The sequence below is a fragment of the Carcharodon carcharias genome, chromosome 2 (genome assembly GCF_017639515.1).
Source record: "Carcharodon carcharias isolate sCarCar2 chromosome 2, sCarCar2.pri, whole genome shotgun sequence".
In the NCBI taxonomy this organism is placed as follows: domain Eukaryota; kingdom Metazoa; phylum Chordata; class Chondrichthyes; order Lamniformes; family Lamnidae; genus Carcharodon; species Carcharodon carcharias.
In genome coordinates this window covers 184,321,553-184,342,860 of record NC_054468.1, presented here as the reverse complement: position 1 = coordinate 184,342,860, position 21,308 = coordinate 184,321,553, and the positions used below count along the sequence as shown (strand labels likewise).

Genomic DNA, 21,308 nt, shown 5'->3' with positions numbered 1-21,308 from the left:
TTGTTAATTTTAAGAGCAGTAATTTTAAACAGGTCAGGACCAGGTCATGAGCACTTTAACTGGCGACGGGTTACCCAGTGGAGATTCTAGACTGGATTTTTTTGAGATTCCTTCTTACCTAAATTACAAGTCACGACACGTGACTTACTGAAATTTGGCAAGCGCATTCCAAGAAGAAAATACTTTCCGACAAAGTGAAACTCTCAAAACTGCTTTTAGTTTTACAGTTGCATCATAACAGAAAGATCCTGAGATCAAAGACCGACGGCCTTCAGCATGCTAAACATCTGCCTCAATATTTGCCCCTAGAAGTTCAATGGGAGATTCGGGCTTTTGACAGCAAGTGCACTCACGAGTTTTCCTCTGCAGTCGTTTACTGTTGTGTGTGTTTATGCACACATATATGTGATTATTTGTATGCCATGTCTGAGTTAAATTCTGCACAGTTAATCGTATATAGTCCAACGGACGACAGCTGTACAGACCGAGAATCGCAGGTCAGTGGAAAATATATTTCAATCTGTAATTCATGATTATTCTGCATTGCGCCTGTCACTGCGTGTTGGAAAGCAAGTTTTCAAATCCCGTTTGAACTTTAGGACCTTGGAGGCGACAACAAGAAACTTCGAAGGAGAGAAAAAAACAGAATTGCTGCGCAAAGAAGTCGGAAGAAACAGACGCAGAAAGCAGATAAACTACACGAGGTAAAACTGACCTGGTAATGGTCGGCCCTCGCGACACAGTATTTAGGCGAATAATGATTTGCAACGAAACTAAAATGCAATGCCGAAAACGGTACGGTTAGACATAACGAAAGGTATTGTGCTACCAAGGAATTAATTTGCGTTTCTTGCATACTTGATCCTCGGAGATGAGTAAGCTTTAATTTGAAAGAATCCCCTATTTGGGATTTCTGACCGTCCGGTAAATTATTCAAGTATTTCCCGTCGAAATTGAAAACCTTAAGTTGAAGTGCTGCTTCAATTGAAATGTATACATCAGTTCACTGCATTCACCGACTATTCCAAAGACAAAACTGGCAATCGCTTAAAAATTTCCTTCTACCGTGTGGGAAATTTACTTGCATTTGATTTACAGTATATGGACTGGAGAATTGCAAATTATGTTAAAGTCTGTAGGGGAGAATTAAATGTGAATCGAACTATAATGCTAACTAATAAAGCCTGGCATTGCCATGTCTTTGTGGTTTAGTTGATCTTGACCTGCCCCAACTAAGGAAGTTGATCTTTTAGGTAAATTTTATAGCTCTTGCATTTACACACAGCATAGTTACCAGGAGCACAGTCAGTTAAAATGCCATGAGCTCTTCTGTATCCTTGTGTGCAGGTCTTGACTTTTCTGATTCCTTCATCCGGCTGAAAGCATCTATCCAGAATTATAAACCCTACAATAGTTAAGCACTCTGCCTGGCAATAAAATGTTAACAAGTTAATTGGAGTTGTGATGACATGAGGTGTACAATCATATCTAACTGTTTGGTCTTACTCCTTTTTGGATTTTGAAAAATACAATTTCTTAGAATTATGTACTCATCAAAGTTCGAGATAAGGTTAAGCATGGGTTAAATGCAACGTTTGTTTCTACATAATCCGCCCTAATGTGACATTTATGTTTATTCCACCTGCCAGCCATCCTTGTACATGCATCACAGAAAGTTAACATGCAATTAGGAAAGCAAATGCTATGTTTGCCTTTATTGCAAACGGATTGGAGTATAAGAGCAGTCTTACTGTAATTGTAAAGGGCTTTCGTCAGATCACATCTTATGTATTGTGTGCAATTCCCAACCATCAGTAAAAATCTGCTTACTGTTCTGCTACTTACTCCTACCTCACTGTTACATAGCAACTGAATGAAACGGCTTTTTATTTGCTCTGATGAAAGGTCATTGACCTGAAACGTTAACTCAGTTTCTCTCCACAGATGCTGCCTGACCTGTTGAGTATTTCCAGCATTTTTAAAAATTTATTCCTGCTTTTTATTTTTATATTTAGTTAATTTAGCATTTGATTATTTGACAAATTAGGTCTCATTTCAGCCAATTGATTACTTTTGTCTTGAGAGCTCATGGTGCTTTGAGTTTTGACACCTTAAAAGGTGCAACATGACAAGTCTGAAATTTTTAATTGTGCTCATTGACCTCCTGTTACTTTACCTGTGGAAAGTCAGGACAAAGTACATTTCCCATGGAGAGCATTATCCATATCGTCGGTAAGGGTATGGGAATCTCTAGCTTCTGACGCTCCATATAGGAATGCATGTTTGTTCTAATTCATTTATGGGCATCACTAACAAGACCAGTATTTATTTTCCAACCCTATTTACCTTTGAGAAGGTTGTGGTGAGCTGCCTTCTTGAACCACTGCAATCCTTGTGATGTAGATACATCCACAGTGCTGTTAGAGAGGGAATTCCCAGATTTTGACCCAGCGACTGTGAAGGGATGGCAATATAGTGCGAAGTTAGGATGTTGTGTGGCTTGGAGGGGAACTTGCAGTTTGTGGTGTTCCCGTACATCTGCTGCCCTTGTCCTTCTACGTGGTACAGGTCGCAGGTTTGGAAGGTGCTATGGAAGGAGCTTTGGTGAGTTGCTGCAGCACATCTTGCAGCTACTGTGCACCAGTGGCAGAAAGAGTGAATGTTGAAGTTGGTGGATGGGGTGCCAATTAAATGGGCTGCTTTGTTCTGAATGGTCTTGAGTATCGTTGGAGCTACACTCATCCAGTCAAGTGGAGTAATCCAACACACTACTCACATGCCTTGTAGATGGTGGACAGGCTTTGAGGAGTGAGAAAGTGGGTTATGTGGGCAGATGTCCGAACCTCTGATCTGCTATTGTAGCAACTGTACATGTCCAATTAAGTTCCTAGTCAGTGGTAGAATTTGATGATGGGGGTTTCAGTGACTGTAATGCCATTGGAGCTTAGAAGAGTGAGAGGTGATCTTATTAAAACCTATAACATCCTCAGGGGACTTGGGCATCATAATTCTGTGGCACAGTCACACCTGCAGCTATAAAATACGTGCCATGCACGTGCTAGGCAATGACCATCTCCAACAAAACAGAATCTAACCATCTCTCCTTGACATTCAATGGCATTACAATCACTGAAACCCCCATCATCAAATTCTACCATTAACCATAAACTTAACTGGCATTTGGGTGAAGTTCTGAGATGGGCGGAAAATCACTGACTGCCCCATGTTGGAGTATTGCCCTCCCCATTTTCTAAATGGTTGGCAGACCTCAGGCTTAATAGTGGCTCTTCTCAGCCAGTCGAATTCCGAGGATCACCACACCAGTGCCAGCTATGTGGTGATCGACCCCTCGGAACCATTGCCAGTTTAGGCTCGACTCACTGTGGTTTAGAGCAGCAAAGTTAACCACAGCTACAGTAATTAGCTCTCAATTACCACACGTTATTGGGATAGGGAGGAAGCAATACAGCAACCTCTGGCTTGAGACACCGAAGTAACATGCTACATATGGCGTGAGGCATTCCAGCCCTAACCCCCTCCCAGCTGAATGTGTAATCAGGAGATGACAAGCTCTAGGGAGACATAGTTACTGCCCACTTTCTCAGCCAGTCGCATTCGCATGACTCACTGTGGTATAGAAAGGGCAAAAATTCCCACAGCGAGAGGCAATTCTTGGCCAGTCGAATTCAGAAGATCACCACACCAAATGCCAGCAATGTGGTGATTGACCCCTTGGGACCATTGCCAGTTTAGGTTCAACTCACTGTGGTTTAAAAAAAGCCAAGTTAACCACAGCTACATTACCCATCTCTCAGCTACCACATATCAGAATGGGGAGGAAGCAATACAGTAACCTTTGGCTTGAGACGCCGAAATAGCATGCTACGGACGGCATGAGACATTTCAGCCCTGACCCCCTCACAGCTGGATGTGTAATCGGGCGATAAGAGATTATCAACTACTTTCAGGCTAGTTGCTGATTGATTTCTCCTGGCTGCTGCTCAGTTTGTTGAGGTGCTAAGTCACTCACAGAGTTGATTAAAGTTGCTAAAGTCCACAGGGACTGGTGTTGCACTTGCTGAAGAACTTTGTCCTAACAACAAGGATTCTGTATAAGCCACTTACTCCCAGACTCCAGTGCAGTAGTTTGCATCCCTCTTGAACTTTAGCATGACAGGGAGAATGAGCAGAAGCAGCACACAGAAAGCTGGTGAAAGAGGAGAAGAGTAAGCCGGGCTCTCAGCAGGAGGCCATGTTCACCCATAGTGTTCATGGAGCAATTCTTCTACCACAATCCCAGTGATGAACAATATGCCAGCTGTCTGTTCTTCAGTAAGAACGCCCTCACTGCAGCAGCCACAAGTTTAACCTCAGAGCAGGGCGAGGACTAAATTGCCAGTGGCTGTGCAGGTGACCATTGCCACAAACTTATATGTGTTTGGGTTCTTCTAGACCGGAGCTTGTGATATTTGCAACATCTAGTTTGCTTTCCACTGTTGCATAAGGGTGCTCACTTGGGCTCTGTATCCAAGAGGGCTGCATACATTTCATTTCCTTGTCACAGAGAAGTAGATGGAGTGAGCATGTAGCTTCACGAGGGTTGCTAGTTTCCCCATGATACAAGGTGCCATTGACTGCAAGTGCATTTCTTTGCAGGTGGTGCATGTCAACTCTGACATAAACTGCAAACAGAGGGATTCCACTCCCTCAATGTCCAGTTGGTGTGCACAATATACTGTATCATGCAGATCAATAATTGGTATCCTGACAGCAGTCATGAAACCTTTATTTAGCAGCACTACACTGTACCATCTGCCTTTAAGCCACCAGAACAAACTAGGAAGTGGCTACTGATCTGGCTGGCTAAAAGGCAACATAGAATCATAGCATGATTACAGCCAAGAAGGAAGCCATTTTTCCTATTGTGTCCGTGACGGGTCTCTGTAAGAGCAATTTAGCTAGCTCTACTTACCGCCCTTTCCCCATGGCCTAGCATTATTTTTTCTCTATAGGTGCTTATTCAATCTGCTGTTGAAAGCCACAGTCTACCTCCACCACACTCTCAGGCAGTGCATTCCAGATCCCTACCACTTGCGGCATAAAAAAAAGTTTTTTCTCATGTTGCCATTGGTTCTTTAATAAGTGACCTCTGGTTCTTGACCCATCTGGCCAATGGGAACGATATCACTCTATCTAATTTGGGTCATTTTCAGAGTGGCAAGCTGCAACTTGTACAGTGCTGGGGCCTGTTCAACTATTTACAATCTTTATCAATGACATGGAAGAAGGGTTGTAGGGTTGCTAAATTTGCTGATGCCGCAAAGATAGGAAGGTGAGTAAGTTGTGAAAAGGACATAAGGAGTCTGGAAGGTGATATAGATAGGTTAAGTGAGTGGACCAAAATTTGGCATATGGAGTATAATGTCAGAAAATGTGACCTTGTCCACCTTGGCAGGAAGGATAGGAAAGCAGTATATTATTTCAATGGAAAGAGATTACAGAGCTCTGCAGTATAGAGGTCCTGAAACATGAATCACAAAACATTAGTATGCAGGAACAGCAAGTGATTAGGAAAACAAATGGAGCGTTGTCACCTATTGCAAGAGGAATGGAACATAAATGTAGGGAAGTTCTGCTACAGTTGTACAGGGCTTTGGCGAGACCACATCTGGAGTACTGTGTACCGTTTTGATCTCCTTACTTCAGAAAGGCTAGGATTGCATTAGAAGCAGTTCAGAGAAGGCTCACTTGAATAATTTCTGGAATAGAGGGGTTATCTTATGGGGAAAGGTTGAATAGGTTGGGCCTGAATCCATTGGAACTTAGAAGAATGAGAGGTGATCTTATTGAAACCTATAAAATGCTGCGGGGACTTGACAGGGTGGATGCTGAGAGGATGTTTCCCCTTGTTAGAGAGACTAGAACTAAGGGGCACAGTTTAAAGATTAGGGGTCACCCATTTAAGATGGAAATTATGAGAATTTTTATCTCTCAGAGGGTTGTTAGTCTGTGGAATTCTCTTCCCCAAAGAGCAGTGGAGGTAGGGTCATTGAATATTTTTAAGGCTGAGTTGGATAGATTCTTGATTGACAAGGGAGTTAAAGGTTTTTAGGGGATAGACAGGAAAGTAAAGCTGAGGCCACAATCAGATCAGCCATGATCTTATCAAATGGTGGAGCAGGCTCAAGGGGCTGAATGACCTACTCCTGCTCCTAATTTGTATGTTCATATTGACTCTGTCTAGACCCCTCATGATTTTGAAACTATGAAATCCCCTCTCAATCTTACCTTCTCAAAGGAGAACAGCCCCACCTTCTCCAACCTATTTAGGAACTGGTGTCCCTCAGCCCTGGAACCATTTTCATAAATCTTTTCTGCATTCACTCTGAAGCCTTCACAGCCTTCCTAAAATGAAATGCAGAGTCAAAAATTAGAGCCTGACAGTTGAGGAGTGAAATTAGGAGATAATTCTTCATGCATTGGGTGATAGAAGTTTGGAGCTCTGTTCACAAAAGATAAATGATACTGGATGAATTGTTAATTTTAAAGTTGAGATGGATAGATTTTTATTAGCCAAAGGTATTAGGAGATATAAGGCAAAGATGGGTATGTGGAGTTAGGTTGCAGATCAGCTATTATTTTATTGTATTCTATTTCTCACAGGGTTAAATGGCCTCCTCCTGTTCCTATTTTCCCAACACCACTATCTGGTAATCACCACCGCTGATCCTAGCTTCTTATCCCAAATTTATTTAAACTAATTGAATTTAAATTCCCTAACTGCAGTGGTAGGATTTGAACATCTGTAGAATATTAGTCCAGGCCTCTGGGTTACTAGTTTAACAACATAACTACCGCACCCAACAGAAATGCACCTGCCAATGTACCAAACAGTTTTGTGTGTGGACCTGTCAGTCTCCTTGTGTAGGCTGCCTCATCAAGCTTCTCAACTGAACCCTCTGCAGCAGGGCACTTCTGCAACCTTGTTCTTTGACAAGCTGGTACCTGTGTTATCAAACATCACCTGCCTTGGCTGTAGCCCACTCATACCCATTGCCTCATTGTTGTGGATCCCACCTCTATGTTATCTTCTATAGTGAGTGCAGTGTCAGTATCTAAGCTGATGGCTGTGACTGTGAGAGAAAGTGTAGTTGTTTCTTCTTCATCAATGCAAAAGCAAAATACTGCAGGTGCTGGAAATCTGAAATAAAAACAGAAAATGCTGGAAATACTCAGCAAGTCTGCCATTTTTGAGGAGAGAAACAGAGTTCTGATGAAGGGTCCTGAGACATTAACTCTGTTTCTCTCCATAAATGCTGCCTGACCTGCTGAGCACTTCCAGCATTTTCAGTTTTTGTTTTTTCTTCATCACTGTCTTCCTGCTCTTCCAGCTTTTTCCCTTCCATCACTGCCCAAACTGTTTGCAGTTGTTGGGCATCGGACATGCAAAAAACACAAGGGCAGGGTTGTGATGCGGGGTTGGAGAGAAAGTTAAAGGTGATTACTTACACCATCCACAGTTTGTAAATAAGAGATTATGGGATGATTGGAACATGGGATTGATAGGAGAAATAGGTCTGACTTTGCCATCCGTCACTTTCAAAATGGCTCCAGATCCAGTACTGGCCATGAACTCTTTTATGGCTTCTCCTAATAATGTCAACCACCACCTCTTTTATCGGGATAAGGATATGCAGACTTGTCTGTCCTCAACCAGTTAGCTGCTGCTGCCTCTGGTTATGCACCATCTTGTCCTGCAAGAGAGAGGGTAGTGCCTTGCACTATCTTCGGATGATGTGGCTATTATTGTTGAATAGCGAACAGTGCATGCAAGCTGTGAGATGTGGCTCTGAGACTTGCAGCAGTGCTAATCATGAGGTGGACCTATAACTATTATGTGTGATTTATCATTATTAGTAGGTGATAATGATAAATCACACATTTGTTGATTTTGGATGGGGGGGGTGCTGCTGCTGGTGGGGTGGTGGTGAATTGAGCAGTGTCTGAAGCTAGTGGTGCAGTTGGTGGGATTTGACATTTGAAGATAAATTCACTAACCTTGGCCATTTGTGTAAGGCGATTGAACTTCTTGTGGTACTACATTCAGGTTCTTGGGGCTAAGCTCCTGACATTGACGATTGCAATCTGCTCCCATTGCCTTGTCAATGGATTGCCTCATAACCCCCTATGGTTGGGGCACTTCTCTCTTCCTCTTCAGCTTCTCTGCCAACGTGTCCAGTGCAGCATCAGAGATTCTTGGAGGACACTTTCTGCCTTGTTGCATCATAATTCATTGCTCTTCTTGTTCACACTCTCCTATGCAGCGGGTTGTAGAATGCACCTCCCCTATAAAAGCTGCAGGCTAAATTTAAATAATGCAGGTTAGCTTTATGTGGTGCTAGTATCATACAAACTTGGACCCTCTGCTGCGACATGTGGCCACTCAGCAGTACATATAGTGCTGGCGCGTGACATTATTGGGTTAATTACACATTGTAATACCTGGGCTGGTTTTCCGGCCTTGTCCAACTTTTCAGTTTAGGTCTTTCCTAATTTACATATATACTCTTCTCAGTTGGGAGGTACAATAGGCAAGTGCTAATCTATACAGATCAGAGGTTTCCCCATTCAATCCTTGGTCTCTAATTAGGAGATTGAGTCAAGGTGGCAAAATGGGCACTACTTTTGACTTCAGCAGTGATATTCCTCTACTGTCTTGTGTACAACATTCCTTTTTTAACCTGTTATAATTTGACCAATTGAAGACACTTAACAGGACTCTGGCATACCATAAAATAACGTGGGTCATACCACACGTGCATAAACTAACTCATTGGGCCATAACTTCTGAGGAGTGAAAATCACAGTCAGATTTCCACTTCGCTCCTTTTCACTTACACTAAAATGCAGCCCCACCTTTCTCGTCTGACTTTCTGACTCGGGCTGAGTGAGAAAGGTGCAGAGCAACAAGGCCTTCAGTCGAGTCCAGTAGAGTCAGAGGAAAGGAAGCCATGCCTCCTTTGTTATGGCACTAGCTGCTGTAAAGCAGATAAGCTTAAAGGTCCAGCCCCTTTGATAAGCCAGGGAGAAAGTGTGTAAGGTAAGTGGGTAGGGTTGGGGTAGGGGGTGTTGGGGTGCAGGTTGGTTGGAGGTCGGGTGGTCATTGTGGGATGGGTGGGGTGGTCATTGTGGAATGGTTCAGGTGGTCACAGGGGGTGGTCGGGGGGTCGGTTAATCAGTGGGGAGGTCAGGTGGTCATTGGTGGGGTGGTCGGAAAGTGGTTGGGGTTTTTAGGTGGTCGAGAGGGTCGAGTAGTCGTGGGGGGGTTTGGTCAGGTGGTCAGTGGGGAGGTGATCAGCAGGGCGTTCGGGGTGGATGGGGGTAGTCCTATGGGGAGTTGAGAGGTTGGTCAGGGGGTCACAATGGCAGTCGGGGTTTAGAGGGTAGTCAGGGGAGTGCAGGGGTTGGATGGGGTAGTCAGGGGATCGAGAGGTCTAATGTGGGGGGGCGGGGGGGTCAGTACTGTAGTTACCCAGGAGCTGGAAGTATTTTTAATTCTTCTAACTTTTCCTGGGTAACTATTATGTAAGACAGTCGGAACCATCTGAAGTCTCTGGTTTAAATCAGAGTTACCCCAGTGCAGGGTAATTGCCAAATAGAAGTTTGAACTTCTCGGGCAATTCCCATGCAATTCTTACATGAGGACTTCCGGGGGAGATCCTCTTATGCATCTTTGCGGTACCTCCGGGTAGGATGCCCCAGAGTTTGGAAGTAATGGGCTATTGACTCACTAGTGGGTATTTTTAGGTAAAGTATCAAGTCACCTTGCATATCTTTCTTTTGGCAGACAATTTCATTATTTTAGTTAAATTATTTTTAATAACAACTGGTTCGCTCTGCGAGGATATTGAATTGTAGAAATCTGCTTTGCGCTCTTTGATAGTTGCCTAGTGTGGTTAGTTGGGAGTTGTTTTTTTTTGGTCAAAGGCAGTTGGTCATTGTCAAGGGGGCAGCTGGAGATTTCTTGGTCATAGGGTGGGGTGGTAGGGGTTTGTGGGTGGTAGTGGGGGTGGTTGGAAGGTGTATAGCGGGTGTTGTGGCTGACACCCTTTGCCTGACCACCAGTGCTGCCTTTTGTTGCCTTCTAGGGCAAGATGTGCCCATAGTGGCAAGGGCCCATGCTGTCCACCACATATTCTAATGGAGGTCACCAACAGGTATGATCCTAGAGTAACTAACTGATCCACATGTCTTCGGATCCACAGGGGAGCCACATAAAAGATATACATTTTTAGTATACTAATACAGGCAGCCAGGTTTAAAATTTGGGTTTGGATCCAGTCCAAACAGCATGGAGTAAAATATTTTGCTGACATTAGAAGGGGTGCTAAATGAAATGAGTGAAAAGATTCAACCTTATTTTTCCCCCAGGCAAATCAGCAGCACTGAACAATGTTGTTAGTAAAGAAAATTATGAAAACATAAACTGTAAAATAGATGATGGATAAAATAGAAGTAGTACTGGTCCAATGTTTAGTGCTCTTCTGGTTTTGAGATTCTTTTTGATATATTATTGATAGGTTTTGACATGTAAGAGAAATTTCTGCTCACTGTAGGAAATCACACCCATTGTCAGTGATGGCTATGACTTTTCCAATTTGGTTTGCCAGTGGGGAGGTTCTCAAGCATCAGAAGCTCAGTAATCTAATTATGAATGTTCATTATTACTGACTCCCCTCAATTCGAAAGTGAAGCTTTTCAGGGAAATTATGCTATCCTTGCAGTAGAACCACAGATGAACAATTTACAGTCCTTTAATTGGTGCTGTAGTAAAGAACTGTTCAACAACACAAAAGCAAAAGACTTTCTGGAAATCTGAAGTGAAAACAGAAAATGTTTGAAAATGCCTGACATTTCTGACAGTATCTGTGGAGAGAGACAAAGAGTTAATTGGCGGAATTGAATGCCCTCCCAGAGGCGAGTTAGGAGGTGGGGGCACACTTAATCGGGAAAGAAAGTGGCAGTTGGGGACCCTGCTGCCTTCCTGCCTCTGCCCTGATTTAAGTCTGGCCCACTTAAGGGCCTCATCCCACTACCACAGGTATTCAGTCAGCAAGAGGCAGGGCATTGGCCAGGCAAGAAATCCAAAAAGTAAGTCTTGTTAGGGTTGCTTGCGGGATCCCAGGGAGGTCTCTTGTTCAGAGGCACCCAGTGCCTGTTCGAAGGATCCAGCATCGGGAAGGTGCTGCTGGGGGTTGATGCCCACTGAGCCACCCCCCTGTACTTGCTGCCAATTCCCTTCTCCTCCCCTCCTACAATTCCCACCGCATGAACCCAAGTCTCCCTCACTCGCCTGTGGCCTGAGTCCCTTGACGATACATTACCAACAGATTCGACCACTCCCCCAGTGTCATTGCCAGCAATGCACAATCCTGGAGAAGGCCCACCGCTGGCCACTTAAGTGCCTGAGAGATATTTAATTCGGGGGTGATGGGGGGTTCTTCCCCAAAGTAGGTGACACAGGGCTCTTGCTGGCTTTCTGGCTGGCAGGTGAGACCTCCAGCACCTGCATTAAGTACCACCCAATGTTTCAGGTCAATGAAGCTACTGGTGAAAGGCCGCAGACGTAAAATATTAACTGTTTCTCTCTCCAGTAGTATTGAGTATTTCCAACTGTTTAACAATTATGATATCTTAACCAATAATCCCAAGTAGCTTTTGTTAGCCTCTAATAAGATGCTGTGCAGGGTACATCTACTCTGTTCCTGAACTCTCTGTGCTCTGGTAAAAAAAACTTTAATGTATATCATAAGGACTAAAGCAGTGAGACATAGAACTGTGAATTTAATCCTTGCGCTGGGCCAATCTCACAGGATTTCCTGAAGTTGATCTCAATCACTGTTTATGGTGAACATGAAAACATAAGAAATGGGATCAGGAGTAAACCATTTGGCCCTTCAAGCCTGTTCCGCCATTCAGTAATATGGCTGATCTTCTAAGTCTTTTCTGCAGTATCTCCATATCCTTTGATTCCCTTGGTATCAAAAAGTCTGTCCACCTCTCTTTTGAATATGAAAGTCAATGTAGTCCCATTAGCAAGAGACGACTGGTGGTGAGTTTAACTTGAGGGTCACCACATCTCAGGCGAGGGGCGAGGCTGAGAAGGTGGGGCCTTCATGGATGACCTCAGCTGGTACAGGAATTGAACCTGTGCTGTTGGCGTCACTCTGCATCACAAACCAGCCATCCAGCCAACTGATACTCCACTACTGAGCATCCGCAACTATCTGTGGTAGAGATTTCCAAAGATTCACAACCCTTTGAGTGAAGAAATTTCTCCTCATCTCGTTTCTAAATGGCCGACCCTTCATTCTGAGACTGTGACCTCTAGCTGTGGATTCCCCAGTTAGAGGAAACATCCTCCCAACATGTTATCTGTCAAGCCTTTAGCAATTTCATATGTTTCAATGAGATCACTTCTCATTCTTCTTAACTCTAGGGAATATAGGCCTAGTCTACTCAATCTCTTATCATAAGACAATCCTCTAATTCCAGAAATCAGTCTAGTGAACCTTTGTTTCATTCCTTTGATGGCAGCATATACATAAGGAGACCAAAAATCTGCACAGTGCTCCAGATGTGGTCTCACCAAGGCACTACATAATTATAGCAAGACTTCGTTACTCTTATACTGGAATCCTTTTGTATCATGCTATTTTCTTTCCTAATTGCTTGCTGTACCTTCTTGTTAACTTTTCGTAATTCATATACAAGGATTCCCAGTTCGCACAGAATACCAATAACTTCTAGTCTCTCACCGTTTAAAAATATTCTTCTTTTCTATTTTTCCTTCCAAAGTGGATAACTTAACACTTCCCCACATAACTTTCTGTCCTGTTCTTGCTCACTCATTTAACCTGTCTATATCCTTTTGCAGCCTCTTTGTGCCCTCCTCACAGCTTACTTTCCCAACTAACATAAACTTGGATGCATTGCATTTGGTACCTTCATCTAAGTCATTAATATAGATTGTAAATTGGTGATGCCTAAGCCCTGATCCTTGTGCTACCCCACTAATTACACCCCGCCAACCTGAAATATCCTGTTTGTTCCTACTCTTTTTTCTGCCTGTTAACCAATCATCAGTCCATGCTAATATATTACCCCAATCCAAAGACCCCAAGTTGTATGCACTTGTAACCTCTTGTTGGCACCTAATTGAATGCTATTTTGAAAATCCAAAAATGCTACATCCACTAGTTCCTCATTATCTATCTTGCTAGTTCCAGTCTCAAAAACCTCTAACAGATTTGTCAGACATCACTTCCCATTGATAAATCTGTTTTGATTCTGCTCAATCATATTATGATTTTCTAAGTACTCTGTTACTATGTCCCAAATAATGTAATCTAGCATTTTCCCTACGACTGATGCCAGGCTAGTTGGTTTTTTAATTCCTATTTGCTCTCTCTCTTAAATAATGGGGTTACAGTTGCTATTTTCCAATGAATGGGGACCATTCTAGAAACAAGGGAATTCTGGAAGGACAAATTCAGTGCATCCATTATCTCTGTAGTTGCATCTTTTAAAACACTAGGGTGCAGGCCATCAGGTCCTGATGATTTATCAACTTTTAGTCCATTAATTTTTCTAGTACTTTTGTTTTTTGACAAATGCCAATTTCTAAGTTTCTCATTCACACCAGATCCTTGGCTCCACACTATTTCAGAATGTTTTTTGTCTTCTGCTGCAAAGAAAGATACTAAGCATTTGCAAAATGTATTTGCCATTTACTTATCCTCCATTTTAAATTCTCTTGTTTCTGCCTCTAATGGGCCTACAATTACTTTCAGTACTCTCTTCCTTTTTCCATACCTACAGAAACTTTCACTATCTGTTTTTATGTCCCTTGCTAGCTTACACTCATGTTCTCTTTTTTATTTCTTTATCAAGGTCTTGGGGCTGAATTTTCTCCCCGTTGGGGGGGGGTTGTGCAGGGGTGGGCGGGAGCGAGCGCGAACCCATTCAGCGCCCCCGATCGGATGCGCGCTGCCATTTTACATGGGCGATCCAATTAAGGCCTGCCCAGCATGACGCACACCCGGAAGCGCTGAGTGCTTCTTGTGCGGGCGGCGGGGGGGGGATTCTCTGAGTTGGGGCCTGCGCATGCGTGCATAAGAGCGCAGAAATCTCCCTGAGGCATGGAGATGCCTCAGGGAGATTAGTTTAAGTTTTGAGAAATGGAATAAAGGTAAAAAAAAAATTAAGGACATGTCCCCTCATGTGAAACTGTCACATGAGCTGGGACATGCCCATTAATTTTTTCAAAAAATTTTATGTAATTAATAAACCCTTCATGAAGCCTCATCCCTCCCGTGGCTGAGGTTTCATGAAAAATGCGAAGGGCGCCTGGGATCTTCACCTGCCCACCAACCTTAAGGTTGGACGGGCAGCATTCTTAACAGCTTTAATTACTTTGTTAATGGCCTTAACAGGCCTTTGACAGTTCGGTGGGCGCCTGCCGGACGTCACCGCGCATCATTTTACGTGTCGATGAGCGGGCCGTGCCCCCACTCGCCGACTGGAAAATTCTTCCTTTGGTGAAAACAAGCCCAGGTTAGGCTATAGCCATCAGCATAGTGGGAGGAGGGGGGACAGAATGGAGGATAAATAATAATGTCCATTTTCAGCTTTTCAGCTCTTGGTGCTACTTTGTTGTTGGTGCTTCAGGCAAGAATCACAGCTGAGGAAAGAGTTAGAGCATCTTTATTTCTGGTGGAGCTGTGGGGGTGTTGATAGAAGACATACACATCCAAATGGCACATAATAGAGGAATCCCCACTGAGATTCACATTTTAAAAATTGCAGCAACTAAGGGCTGATTTTAAAGACATTGGCACTTCAACTTCAGGGTAAAAAGCAGGTTCAAACCTGCATTTGATGGGAAAGGGCCTGGCTCGGCAATTTTACAACAGGCAGCCTCCTGATGCTGCCAGCCTAATCAGAGGGCCAGCAGCTCTGAAGCCTCTTTAGCACCACCAGGGGAACTGATCATTGCTGAGTATGCAGGAGACCTGGTGCCGAAAATTTAAAAACTGAAAAAAATCAAGGAGACCAGCGTTGCAAGGGAAACTCTTCCAGGGAAATCATGGGGGCTTTGGGTCCCCTGGACCTCTCTTTGATCAAGAGAACTTTCCCTCCTGGACTGCCATTGGGAGGCTGCATCGATTTAGTTAATGGCCTTCCTTTTCTGATGGCAATGTAAAATGGCCCCTAATTGGATATTTAATTATAGAAGTCAACTGCGCACTTCTTGGAGCGGGCAGTCTCTCCACTTCCAGTCTCACCATCCAACATGGTGCCCCATGATTTTATTGGCTGCCCCAACCTTGCCACCCCGCTTCCCAGTCTGCCCCCCGGGGGGTCAATAATATCCTGGCCTAAAACTCAAGCAGCAAAACCCTTAGCCAAAAACCTTAAAAAGTAACAGATAATGTAAGCACAGAAAATAACTTTCAGTATAAAGCTACAGAAATGCTTAATTTTTGGATCCCTTTGAAAATACAGGGGATTCGACTTTAAGTGTTGCCCTTCTGTTAGCCCAGAACACGCATGGCTCTTTTCAACTGTTTTATACAGATGACTACAGTACTTTCCCAACAAACATCATTTGGAATTGTGCATGCATACGCTAATGTACGTTCATTATGTTTCATTATTGGAACTAAGCTCTTGCCTGTTCATGTTGAGGGCTCTTTGGTCTTCTAAAGAGAGGTTGACAAGACTAATCTGCAACGGTCTTTTCTCCATGTTGAGACTTGATCAAATATTCCAGGGTGATACTCCAGTTTTGTACTGAGGGAGTGCTGCACAAGTGCAGTATTTCAGATGAGTCATTAAACAAAGGGCCCAATTTGCCCTGATAAAAACAAAAAAAATGCTGGAAAAACTCAGCTGGTTTGGCAGCATCTGTGGAAAGAGAAAGAGTTTATGTTTCAAATCCAGTGTGACTCTTCTTCAGAACTGGCCCCATTTGTCCTCTCAGGTGGATGTAAAAGATCCCACGGCATTATTTGAAGAAGAACAGCAGAACTCTCCCGGTGTCCTGTTCATCATTTACCCCTCAACCAACATCTGAAAAACAGATTGTTTCCTTCATTACAGTAGTGACCACAAAAGTAATTAATTGGATTTAAAGCACTTTGAGGTATTCTGAGGTCATGAAAGGTGCTATATAAATGCAAGTGTTTTTTTCTTTTTTCTTTGTGTATTGGGTTTGATTGAATAATGGTAATTTCATTTATTTGCCTGGACATTGCAGCTAAGAGGCTCCTGGTATACTCAGCTGCTACAGAACATGTTAAACAGGGTTCCTTTTCTGCACCTCTTGCTAGCTAGCTAGAATAGCATGGGCAGTAGACAGAAGATGTCGTTCTCTCAACTGCAGTTAAAATGAGGTTCAGGGAAGCTTAATGAGAGGAGAAAACCCATAATATTCTGTCATCAGGCAATATATACTTTCATACTTTCAAACTGTGAATCTTTATCAACTAATCTACAAGTGAGTAATGATAGACTTAGGTGTTAAGTGACTGAAATTCCATGGGCCCCAATCCTGACAGGGTTGATCCAGCTGGAGTTTGTGGGTCAGTGAAAGGGTACCTTATTAATATGCACTAGTGGGTGTCCATAACGCTATGTGCACTTGCCTGCTCCATGTTGCTAGAAACTGTCTGCCAGTTATCTGTAGGGTAGGTCTAGGTGGGAAGGGTGGGGAGGGTGGGGGATGGTGTGGGGGGATGATGGTGGTGGGGATGCTCCAGAACACAATCCCAAAACTTCATTTGCAGCTCCCTGTTAAAGCAGCCAATACTATGCTAACTTACATCTTTTAAAAGAGAAATCACCATCTCCCGGGGGCCAGGTTGTTTCCCCGCCCATAATGACACCCTCTCCCACCAACCCTCATTTCTGCCCTTCTAAGGAGAGGTATGCATCATATGACCTAACATCCTGGCTGCCGATAATATGCTAGCTCCTTTATGGGCCAGGGAAGCTAGAATTCCCAGCATAGGGAGTTCTAACTCTGTCATCTCCAATATCCAGGTCCTGGCATTTTCTGAACTATTCCAAAGGATTTCCACCTGAGTTATAGTCAAGGTCAGGTGAAAAGGCTGAGGACATTTGACTCTGAAAAAGCCAGTTGGCCTGTTTGTAAGTGTGGATTCAAAAAGTATGATTCAGAAATTGAAATTGGAGAAGGTTTCTGCGAAACTGCTTATTCCACTATTTTTATCTGTTCCCCTTTTAGCTTAGCCATCCACTCCCTTCTCCCCTCAACTCACCACGCCTCCCCCCCATTGTTATCTCTCTCCACATTTCTTCTTTCTCCTGTGATTGCATGGATGAAAATTTATAATTAGCTGAAGGTTGCTATTCTTCTTATAATTTCTGTCTGCTTTCCTGATTTCCATCAAACATTACACACATTCAGCAGTTCACTTATAAAACTCATGCACTCAAAGCAGATGAATTTGTTCACTGCCCAGAATGGATTTTGAGCCCACAGTTCTCTCATTTTGGATACTGGCATTGTAATGTTAGGGCTCTCAGGCATCCTTACTGAAACAAATTTTAATTATTTTAGCTTACTCATTTTTTTTTTGAGTTCCCCTTATTTAAGACTGTTTTTTTTCACAGGAATATGAAAAGCTGGAACAGGAAAACACTGCTCTAAAAAGGGAAATAAGGAAACTTAGTGAAGAAGTGAAACATTTATCAGAAGCTTTGAAAGATCATGAACGTATATGCCCATTGATACATTGTGCCATGAACTTTGTCACAACACCTAGACCTCACCCTGATGTACTCGCCAGCTGTTTACCACGTGATGATCAAAGTGAAGTCTCATAGGTGGCTATAGCATTGAAATTTTAAAATGTTATTTTATTATGGAAGTGTTAGGATACACTGTCAAATGTTTGCATATGTTTGATTCTTTTTTGCAACCTGGAGAGTCCTGAGGACATTATTTATCGGATGTTGGACCATATTGTGATCGAAATGATGCTGCTGTGCCCCTATGCACAATATGGTCAAGGTGTAAGGACACAGGCTTTGCAAGTTTATTGTCTTGTCTGTGGATTCTGCTTAGCTTAAGCTCTACCAATAGCACCGGAGTGAATGTATTTTAAAGACATGTAGACTTTTTTACTTTTGCATATTTTTCAGGGATGTGGGTGTTGTGTTCCTCACAAATCAAGTGCAGTAAGGTTTTTAGCATTCCAGCAGTCACATAGCTGAAACTTGGTACACATCCTAATTTTAAACACACATATGCAATGGCAAGCCAAAAACAATTGTGATTTGTTGCACAATTTATTAAGCCTTCTAGTGAACAGATAAGAAAGTCAGCTTTTTGAGAGAAATCATTCTGAAAGCGTGCACTTATTTTGTAGTCAGGTCAAATGCTTTGCATTTTCCCTGGACATTAGCAACATTATTGAAGCCAGCAGGTAAAACTGTGTCATGATGTTCTTTCTGTAGTGGAAAACAGCAAAACTGACCTAATAAACAGTTACAGTTTTGTGGCCACTTGCACTAGTGTCCTAAACTCTATGGGAGTTTCATTTCCTCTAAAGCACAAAGAAAACAAGCCATCACATCCTACACTAAATGAAGTAAGTAATGACGCATAACTATCTCCACAGAGCAAAGGATTACTCTACTTTTATCACATGAAGGACGTAAATAAGGATTTTAATTCAATAACTCCTCTGAGTGGAACTATCCCTGAATGAAGTATGTTATTCCCTCAGATGCTGAGTGAAATTCACTTTGTGATATGAATGGATTGTTGCCACATTGGTTTGCAGCTAGAACCCAACGTTATAGAAGGCATGTGGCCCCGATGTCACTGTCCTACCACATAATATAGTTCTGCACGAGGATCTTGTAAATACATTTGGGGTACTGCGGTTCAGACACCTAATATTCACTGAAAATTTCTCTATTATATAACATAAATGGTTTGGCCCATCCATGAACATTGGAGTGAGAGGAAATTCAGATAAGTGCGTGAAGTGTTCATACGTTGGAATTTCAGGGCCTAAGTGTTTAGCAGTGTCATATTATGAAAACTGTTATACTGTATGTTGTGTTTCCTAATGTCACTTAATGGTTCAATCTTTGAATGTGATTGTTATGCATTGTAAGTCTTGAATTTCCTTTTTTATGTTTGTTTAATTACTGCTGTTCTTTTATGCCCCTGTTTTGCACATGTGACCTCCTTTAAGTTAAAGGACAGATGATTCATTATACATGGCTCAATGATTACCAAGCATAATTAGTGCATGCTTAATTGATTGGCAGTGGGTCTGGTGAGAGAGAATTAAACAAGATCAAATTTCCCTTTTTTCTTTTATCATCACCAATCCCCCACCACACCCACCAAAAGCACCAAATCATTCACCCATAATGACAAAGAATTTACAAATTAACCAATGCAGAAACTAGTCACACATGACTCATCAATGTTTGAGAGTGATAAAGGGAAGTCCAAAACAAGAATCTTAAACTTAAACAAAGCTAATTACATAAGTTTGAGCAGAGAGGTGGCTAAGGTTGATTGGGCAAATAGACTATGGGCAGGATCTTTAGGTTGGTGAGCAGGGGGGTCAGGGCCCGCTCGCTGACACATAAAATTATGCAGGATGGCGTCAGGCAGAACTCCTGATGTCGCCCCCACATCATCTCCAATTTCAGGTAGGCAGGGGTGCAGCCAAATCAGCTGTGCACCCACCGACTTGTCAGCGACCTATTGAGGCCATTTAAAAAGTCATTAACATAATTAATGGACCGGCCTGTCCAACCTTAAGGTTGGTGGGTACGCTGGGAGCCCTGGTGGGCTTCAGAAAAGGCATGAAACCTCATCCACGGGCGGGATGAGGTTTCATGAGGGTTTTTATATTTGTAATAAAGGTTTGAGTTAAAGTGATGGACACGTCCCAACTCATATGACTGTGATACATGAGGGGACATGTCAGGGAAATTTTTTCAAAGTTTTAATTCTGAGCCGATCTCTGAGGCAGCATTTAGCCTCAGGGAGATCAGTATGATCTTTCACGCGAACGCACAAGAGAGCGCACTCCCGGCTGAGGGAACCTGCCCCCCCCCCCCCTCCCCGGACAGGGAGCACATAGCCCACGTAAAATGGTGGTGTGCCCCCGATTGGGGCTGCCGATCGGAGGCGCGCCTGCCCGCACCTGCTCCTGCACTTGGATTTCCAAAAAAGCATTTGATAAGTGCAATACAAAAGTCAAATATGGAAGAGAAGGACTCATGGAGTTGGGGTAATATACTAGTATGGATGGAGAATTGCTTGATGGAGAGGATGCAGAGAGTAGGGATGAATGGGGCATTTTCAAGTTGGCTGGCTATAACTATTCAAGTGCTGCAAGGATCAGTGCTGAGACCTCAACTATTTACAATCTATATTAATGACTTAGATGAAGAGACCAAGAATAATGTGTCAAGTTTTCTGACAATACACAGCTGGGATTAAGCTGTGAGGAGGACTTAAGGAGTTGCAAAGAGATATAGACAGTTTAAGTGAGTTCAAACAAGGTGGCAGATGGAGTATAATGTGGGAAAGTATGACATTATTCACTTTGGTAATAAGAATAGAAAAGCATATATTTTAAAAGGTGTGAACCTTTAGGAAGGCAATGGAATGTTGGCTTTTATTCCAAGGAGGTTGGAGTATAAAAATAAGGAAGTCTTGCTACAATTATGTAGGCCTTTGGTGACACCACACCTGGAGTAGTGTGTTCAGTTTTGGTCTCCATATCTAAACAAGGATCTAATTACCTTGAAGGCAGAACAGTGAGCATTCACTAAATGAGAGTGCAGTCCTATTGTGGTAAGCTGAGTAAATTGGGCCTATACTCTCTGGACTTAGGAAGAATGAGAGGTGATCTTATTAAAACGTATAAGATTCTGAAGGGTCTTTACAGGGTAGATACTGAGAGCTTGTTTCTGCTGGATGGGGAATCTAGAAAACGGGGGCACAGCCTCAAGATAAGGGGTTGATCATTAAGGACTCTGATGAGGAGGAATTTTTTCACTCAGAGGGCTATGAGCCTTTGGAATTCTTTACCCCAGAGGGTTGTGGATGTATTATTAAGAATATTTAAGGCTGGGTTACAAAGATTTTTGATCTCTCAGGGAATCAAGGGATTGGGTAGCTGGTGGGGAAGTGGAGTTGAGGTAGAAGATCAATCATGATCATATTAATGGCAGACTGGCTC

General features: G+C 42.9%; 1 protein-coding gene across 1 annotated transcript; it reads left to right on the top strand.

Annotated features, from left to right (window-relative positions):
- The first annotated feature begins 275 nt into the window (after positions 1-275).
- Positions 276-19,546, top strand: batf3 (basic leucine zipper transcription factor, ATF-like 3). Its single transcript, XM_041179730.1, has 3 exons — positions 276-497; positions 600-704; positions 17,701-19,546. Exons 1-3 carry the CDS (start codon positions 423-425, stop codon positions 17,911-17,913), a joined length of 393 nt encoding a protein of 130 aa, XP_041035664.1. The 5' UTR covers positions 276-422; the 3' UTR covers positions 17,914-19,546.
- Positions 19,547-21,308: the final 1,762 nt, after the last annotated feature.

Bases quoted from the DNA above. Each gene is read 5' to 3' on its own strand.
- batf3 (XM_041179730.1), top strand. From the start codon at position 423: ATGTCTGAGTTAAATTCTGCACAGTTAATCGTATATAGTCCAACGGAC. The intron at 498-599 runs GTCAGTGGAAAA...TTTGAACTTTAG, and splicing joins GTACAGACCGAGAATCGCAG to GACCTTGGAGGCGACAACAA. The intron at 705-17,700 runs GTAAAACTGACC...TTTTTTTCACAG, and splicing joins AAGCAGATAAACTACACGAG to GAATATGAAAAGCTGGAACA.